The following is an 8,055-nucleotide window of genomic DNA, read 5'->3' on the forward strand; positions in this document are numbered from 1 at the left end:
CCTGGTGGCAGATCCAAACAAAGTGCTGCGTGTGCTGAGCTGTGTGACGACAGCCCCTCCATTTGCTAGACGACAATATCATTTCCAGATCAAGGTTCAAAGTGCGGGGAGAGCCGCTAAAATAAATGAACAGGGTCACCCGCCATCCCCGGCTCCATTGGGCAAATGCCAGTCCGAATCCACCTTGTCTGCCGAGACTCGAGCATTTAGAGAGATGGAGCAGGCAGTAAAACCGGCCCAATCTAGTTCCCTTTGAGCGAGTCAAGATCTAGACAGAGGGCTTCAAACATGCGTGCAATGACAGATGACCACGTCATCATGAGTGTCGCATGTCAAATGTGAATCTCTAGTCTAAGAGGCAGGTACAACCTATGCGGGCCGTTGTCTTTGTGTGTGTGCAAGATGAAGCATCGTCATCACCACCACTCCACGAATCGGCGTGATGCCTTAGTCGAGCGGGGGTGTCAACACAGGCATTTCTACCACCGCCTTGAATAGTATCTTGTCCGATTGCCCGTCATGAGCCTCGGTTCTGGATCCGGAATGAAAGGGGAAAATCCTTGTCATTTGGCTTGTGCAAGAACCCAAAGCTGAGATGTGACGGAGTGATGGTTCGTCCGAAGTATGTATTTCAGCAAACTGACATGGGTAGATGTCATGGTCAACGACACCCTTCTGCTCAGGATGGCAAAGATGCAAAGGAGACAAGATCAAGATTGTATTAGTCAATGTATTACTCCTCTCCTCATTGATGCCCAATTTAATATACAACCATTGACAGCGGCTGCCAATCCGAATAGAAGATAGAGACCTCTCTCGTACCCTAAACCCACACAAAACTCGGTGTTACCTAATCCCTCTTCTCCAAACCCACGATCCAAGGCGCATAGTTGTACACGAGATATCCATCCACGGCCAAGCACGTCGCAACTCCGTATGCGATGTACCGACGGGATTGGGGCGATAAATTCCTCCAGCTTCGTGTAGAGGTAGAGATGCTTGCGTCTGCCGGTTTGAGCATGCGTCCCGAAGTGGAAAAGGCGGCTCGGGTGGCTTTTGACACGACAGTGGTAGAGAACATGTTGGTGATTGATCTTTTATCCCTTTCAGAGGAAGAAAAAAAAAAGCAAGAGGAATAGAGTGTTTTGCGTTTGGTTGCGTTGTTTGATTGATGAGTCTATTGTTTTTTGATGTCGATGCTCATTTCATCCAGTTCATCACGGTCTTTATATACGTACGTACTCCGTAGTCGCTCCATGTTTACGCCACTTTTACTCTTAACGTCGTCAGCCGTTATGCTTATTCGTAAGGCTGCCATTATGCCCCCCAACGCCACAATAACACTCCAACGCGCCATCATCCAGGTACAATCAAGTGCTCTAAAACCCGCATACGTAACACATAGAACTAACATGGAAAATCTGCCCCTTTCACTGCGGCTTCGCCGGCCGCGTTATAGTCAATGGCTTAAACGGCCTGCGAAGCCTGTCCAAACCCGGCGGCGGGCCTAAACCCACCGGACGCCTTACGCCGCCCCTGGCCGTCGCAGAAACAAACGTCGTCCTGTGAAAGCTCGAGGCAGGGCGATCAGGGACAGAAGCCTCTTGTGTGGCTGTCTCTTCTTTAACATCTTCGGTTCCAGCTGGTCTTGGCGGTGAGCTGGAGAAGCAGTGATACCGCTTCTTAGAACCGCCTTCCTCGTCTTCCTTCTTTATACTGCTGGGCCGGTTCAGGGCATTGCCGCTGGCGAGTTTGTGCTTCGCCAACGAGGGGTCGACGGCAGGTAGCTTTGGGAGCTCGGGAACCTTAGTCTCGGCCGCCATCCTAGCCGCGGATCGAGATGCTGCAAGCTGATACCGAGCCATGGACGCGTCTGGGCCGCCGAATCCGCCTGTTGGAGCCGCCGTCTTCTTTGATGCGGTCGTTACGAATCCAAGAAGGCTAGTCTGGTCTGCTTTTCGACGAGTTGTCCCCATCTTGACGGCCTTTTTGGCTGCTGCTGCCTTCTCTGCCTCGGCTGCAGCCGCAGAGAGGGCGTTTTGATGCGCTCCGGCCGACACGAACCCGGGTAAGGACGCCATGGTAAAGCTGGACGCTTGCTCCATGGTTGTGCTGTATTCCTTCTGCCATGGTCGCTCCTCAACAGCTTCTTCGTCGTCGTTGTTATAGCCCTGGTTGTTTAAGCGCTGTCGTTTGGTGCCTTTGGGACGATATCCCTCCGAGTCATCTAGGCCTTCCGCATCTCTTGTGTCGACCGGATCTACGGGAAACAGGTTGTCCTCTGGGGAAAACATGGCCGGGAGTTTGGCAAAGATAGCCTTCTCGCTGGGAAGATCTCTTCCAAGGATTTTTGCGACCACTTCTAGGACTGGTCTGTTAAACGAGGTCCCCTGCTTGGCAAAGGCTGCTGAGGCAAATGGTGAGACGAAAGGCGATAGCTCGACCTTTGTGCCCATGCCTTGAGACCCGTACAAGGGACAGCTAAGATAGAGCAGCACTTGCGCTCTGGTCATGGCTACATAGAGTAATCGTCTTTCCTCATCCAAGTCCTCAGCCCTTGAATGGGGAATGGAGCCAGCATAGACGGACGGTACAAACACAATGGGCCACTCGAGCCCTTTCGCGGCGTGGATAGTTGATATAGTTATCAGGGACTTTTTCTCCGCTCCGTCGTCGTTTTTCTGAGCATCTGATGCCAGCGCCACATTTGCCAAGAAGCGGCCCAAGATACTATCATCTTTCACCTGATCGACATTCTCAATTTCAGGTAACAGTTCGTCCTCTAGATTTGCTGAATCGCGTACAAAGTCGTTTGCCAAGCTGAGGAATTCTTGAACACTTTGCCATCTCTGCTCATGGTCTTCAGGATACTCCGACTCGAGGTATTGCTTGAAATTGAGCTGCGACAGCAACTTTTCAATCAGACTAACCAAGTCTTGTTGAGAGTTCTCTGTGATTTGCTGGGCCTGGGTTTGAAGGTTTGATATCAATCTCAGTAGCTCAGTGTTGAGTTTCTGTTCCATCTTAGGCAGTATCTTTGTCGTGGCTTTACGAGTACCCTGGCAATGCTTCCTTAATAGTGACCAGAGACTCATCTTCTGTTGCTCAGCCTCTTCTATAAGTCGCTTGATTGTCGTGTCTCCAATTCCTCGACGCGGGACATTGATGATTCGGGCAATGGCGTCGTTGTTGTCTGGCTGATAGATTGCGCGCAAGTAATCCAGCAAAATCTTGATTTCCTTTCGTTCATAAAACTTGTGGCCTCCAATCATCCGATAAGCCAGCCCCGCCTTTCCCAGTGCCGCCTCGATATGCCTGGAAAGAGAAGCAGACCTCAAAAGAATAGCCACATCTTCATATGTGAGCATGTCCCCAAACATCATGACAGCCCGTTTAATTTCCGACACGATCCAGTCCCCTTCGGCGGCAGAGCTCTTCAACTTTCGCAGAACTGGCCTTGCACCTTTTGTATGGACCGGTAAAAGGACTTTTTGATATCTCTTCTTATCTTGTTGAATTACTGTTAATGAAACGTCGAGAATTGACTGAGATGATCGGTAATTTTCCTCCAAGGATATCTCGTCGGTTTCGGGATAATCTCGTAGTAAACGGTATAAATTTCGGATCTCGGCCGACCGCCAGCCATAGATACTTTGGTCGGGATCACCAACAATTGTTATTCGTTGGCGGGCTTGTGCAAATAATTTCATCAAGTCATACTGGATGCCATTTGTGTCCTGGTACTCATCAATGAGAACTGCTTGGATGTTTGAAACACAGGCGGGATATTCCCTCAAAAGCTCAACACAGCGCACTAGCAGATCATCATAATCCAATAAGTTTGATCGTTCCAAGTGCTCCTGGTACTCCCTGTAGCACTCATTCAGGGATGGATTCTCGGGCTGCTTCTTGTTTGAGGCTGGTTCCGTTGCATGGCCCTTGGCCTTTTTCTTGCTGATCCATGACCTTGCGAACCCTGGATCAATGTTGAAGTCGTGCCGTTTGCATATCCGCTGAATAATTGCCCTAGAATCGCCATCATCCGCGATGCCAAACTTGGAGTCGAGGCCTATATGCTTGCCATAGGCACTGAGGTACCGCCGAGCAATGGAGTGAAAGGTGCCGAGTACAATCTTCCTCTCGCATTCTGGGCCAAGGACCTTGCCAATTCGCTCCTTCATTTCCCGGGCTGCCTTCACCGTGAATGTTGCCACAACGATATCTGACGGCTGGTAGCCAGTTTGTTGCACCAGCCATACGACGCGTGATGTTAGAGTATGCGTCTTGCCACTACCCGGGCCTGCTAGAATAGCGACTGTCGATGCATTGGAAGTAACAGCACGGCGCTGAGCCGCATTTAACGACCGTAGGATTGGATTTTCAGCCTGGGCCGTTGACATGGTGGTGGCTAAGGCAAAAACAGGCGAAGATTGTGCTTAAACAAGGGAGCAAGGCTAAACATCGAGAGCTGACACCGAAGATCTAAGCGAATGACTATGCTTGAAATTTCCAATACAGCACATGTAGAAAATTCACACTCAATTCAGCAAAGATCTGTGATTTCGTCTCATCATATCAGCCTCGTCCGTATCTGGCGCCGTTATCGACACGACACGCGTCGGGACAACCAACAAGGGACAGAGCATCGCGAAGTCATGTGACCGTGATAATGCATCTTAGTAAGCATGTCGACACGCAAGAATTTACGATTCTAGAGCTGCATCCTATTTTTACCACTTTGAGAGTTGAGATTTGGGATTTTAGGATGCGAATGGGAAAATGGAAGAATGAAGGGAAAGGAGAGCCATCAATCATCCTTCGTGCCTGTTCATACTCGACGCGCCCATCTGTGATCTGTGATCTGTGATGAGTGATGAGTGATGAGAGCTGCAAAATGCTTCACATCACACGACTATTGAAGTTATCACAAATCCTGGATCCAAAGATGGCGTGACTCCATCGTTCAAAAGCGAGGCCGTCCATCAGCACGATTGGTGTATATGTTGATCATCACTGCAGACGACATTTCAGTCCGGATCCGCTCCGGCGGTGTGCCTGAGGATGTGACGAGACATACAGAACGGGCATTTCGTTGGTCAAATCGGGGTGACCCGGCTTTGGAGCTCAGGGCGCCCATCACCGCTAGCAGGAGTGGCTGAAGGAGCGATGCTATTCTAAGCAGCCATCCCTCGCTGCGGCACTCGTGCTCGCGCTCTAATTGGGAGGCATTTGGACGAATCGTCTCGGGTGTCACTGCGAAGAAGCAGGGATAAGTCCCGATGTCCTGTTTGAGCGAGCAACGGCGCCGGCGGCTATTTAGCAGGGTGCCCGCTTTGGGTAGCCTGTGATGATGATGAGGAGAACAAGAGGTTAGTGAAATAGCGAGAGGGATCAATGGGAATTGGACAAAGACAAAGAAGAGGCAGCGAGATACCAAGTTTATCATATCATTGATATTAAATCCAATAGTAACCTACATGCACGTTGGTAGCGCCTTGATTGAAAATAAAGGTTCAGCATCCAGTTCGCATCCTCCAGGGCCTCCCCCCTCCCTGTGGGCGGCCTGCGGGGCGCTGCAGGGAGCAAGCTTTAGTGCCTTGCATCGATATTGCCAGCCGTCCAATCAGCAGCCGGTGGCGCCCGTCACAGAGCAGGTCGGCGCTTAACCACCAGCTTTGGCCCAACCACAGGCCCGAGATGGCCTCTCGCCGTGCTCTTTGTGCCTTGAGTTCGTCGACGCCATGTAACCGCCAGAATGCATCACCCAGCCAGTCACAGAGCCGCAAGCTGGGGAGCCCGGGCAAGTCCTTGCCCAGCCCCACGGCCCAGCGCCAATGTTGCTGCCGGCCAGCATCGCCAGCCGCTGTGACGACTCTATATACCCTTTACGTGCCGCATATTTCTCCTCATTCATGTCACATCTCTCTTGGGTCATGTTTCGCATTTCAACGCCAGGAGGTCCCATCACGCAGCGATCGCCTTCATAAGAGCAAGGCCGGTCTCCATCATGCCCTTTGGCACTCGTCCTCCATCATCATCTCTCGCCCTCTTGTCCTCTGTGCTTCTGTGGTCTTTGGCCTCTTCAACGCCGATCCGGGACACCAAGTATCTACCGGCACAGATTGGCGGTATTATAGGAGCGTACGGACTCTCTTTGGTGCTGGTCGCCCTCCTTTTGCTTGCGCTTTCCAAACGACGAAGAGAACATCTCAGCGGCAACGACGTGCCCAGCTACGTGCTTCAACTTCCGGTAGATCCAAAGTTCCAGCAGCAGTTCGACTTCACAGCTCAGCCTGAGGGCCACCCTGTTCCTCCTCTGATCATTCCCAAGTCCGAGTACTACCACACCGGTCCTTACAGTGCCCGAATCTTCGATCCCAAGGCGGCACCCGCATACATCTTACCATCGCCCTCTTCGTCTGCCATCCCGTCCACCCTCGGAGTCTCACCCCTTGTAGATCCGTCCGTCGTTGCAGCAGACAGAGCCATGGCGCAGGACGAGCTTGAACAAATGTACAAGCATGTCTTGGAACATGATGAGGCCAAGGCAAGAGGCATCGTGCTTGAGTCTCCAGTTGTGTCTCCGAACCCCCAGCGCGACTCAACAAACTCAAAGACCGGTCTCTTGTCAAAGAAGAACAAGGCCAAGCCAGCTGGTCTGAACCTGACCGCGGCCAAAGAGGAAAAGTCCCAGTCCAAGACTTCGGCTCTCTTCTCCTCGCTCCTCTCACCGAAGAAGAAGGCGCCCAAGGGCATCAACATCTCGTCCCCCATCTTGACGCCCATGTCGGGAACTTTCCCTCAGCATGAATCCCGCGAGATGAGTGCCATTCCGCCAAGGCATTATGCTCCTGCCCCTCCGCCACCTATCCCGACAGACCAAGTGCCTTTCGGTGCCTCCAACTCTAGGACTGGTGCTCCCTTGACCCCGGATATGTCGCCCGAAAGCATTCAAACCATCGACGAGCGTATTGGGGCTTCTCTCGACCGCGCCAATCGATCGAGGACTACGTTGGCATACACCGAGAGAGAGCCCGATTCGGCCACCACAGAGAGCTCCCAGGCTCCCTTGGTTGGCCTTCCATCATCTCCCAGGCCCGGAAGCTCGTTTCCTTCGCTGCCGTCGTCACCTCGGCCTGGTGCCACCTTCTCCCGCCCCAACGCACCTACTGCGGTCCGAACCGGTGGAACTCTCCCCCTTCGTGCTTACGAAGAACAGCTCGGCTCGCCTTTCATTGCTTCCCAGACGACCAAGCAGACCGTCTTTGAGAGAACCGGCCCTCTATCACCGGGTGGCGGCAGGACTCCCTTTACCGGAACTGCCGTGCCGTACTCTCCGTATCAGCCATATACTCCTTGCGTCCCGATAACCCCTGGCTTGGTTACCAAGGAAGACCGCAAGCGCATGAAGCGAATGGTGCCCAAGACACCAACCTTGGAGATGGTCAAGAATTCTGAGGATGTCTGGTAAATGGGATGGATAAGAGTAACTTTTTTCATACATTAACTCTTCTTCTTTTTCTCACATCTTTTTCTTTTTTTCAAGCTTCTACTGTTAGATAATTTGCTGGGGCTGCCCCAAGGAGGGCGCCTTGATCATGTCGCCGTGATTTTCTTCTCGTTTTCTTCAGACATGCCCTATTCATTTTTCATTTTTTTGCAAACATATATCCAATGACTTGGGCCAGGAGCGCAGGATTGAGGAAAGAAGGAAATTTCATACCCGCATATTCACGACTGACGAGATTTTTTGTACTTGATAAGCCTATAACATCTAAAAATCCATCATCTTTAATTGAATGTTTGGTATTTTGGAAAGAAGGAAAAGATTGTGTGTCTAAAGTGTGATGTTTTCGTGAAAGTCTAAGGAAGGCAGCTCGTCGTGAATGTATTGTTGAAATGATATTCCGGATTGTTTGCCTGTGATATCTTGAGATGGATATTCATCCATAGAGTCGATGGCCAAAGGGAGGGCTGTTCTATTGTCTTGGCTGGCAAGGTAAAAAGGATAAACTCGTCTCAGTCGTTAGTCGTCATCCAGGCCGTGACGTTCAT

General features: G+C 51.3%; 2 protein-coding genes across 2 annotated transcripts; one reads left to right on the top strand and one right to left on the bottom strand.

Annotated features, from left to right (window-relative positions):
* Positions 1-850: 850 nt before the first annotated feature.
* TRIVIDRAFT_190750 (uncharacterized protein) lies at positions 851-4,400 on the bottom strand (the record flags this gene model as incomplete). The annotated part of the gene is made up of 3 exons (XM_014102571.1): positions 851-1,053; positions 1,523-1,787; positions 1,929-4,400. 3 exons carry the CDS (start codon positions 4,398-4,400, stop codon positions 851-853), a joined length of 2,940 nt encoding a protein of 979 aa, XP_013958046.1.
* Positions 4,401-6,007: 1,607 nt separating this feature from the next.
* Positions 6,008-7,815, top strand: TRIVIDRAFT_230347 (uncharacterized protein; the record flags this gene model as incomplete). The annotated part of the gene is made up of 1 exon (XM_014102572.1): positions 6,008-7,815. The coding sequence occupies one exon, from the start codon at positions 6,008-6,010 to the stop codon at positions 7,469-7,471; it is 1,464 nt and encodes a 487-aa protein (XP_013958047.1).
* Positions 7,816-8,055: the final 240 nt, after the last annotated feature.

The sequence above is a fragment of the Trichoderma virens genome (assembly GCF_000170995.1).
Source record: "Trichoderma virens Gv29-8 chromosome Unknown TRIVIscaffold_5, whole genome shotgun sequence".
In the NCBI taxonomy this organism is placed as follows: Eukaryota; Fungi; Ascomycota; class Sordariomycetes; order Hypocreales; family Hypocreaceae; genus Trichoderma; species Trichoderma virens.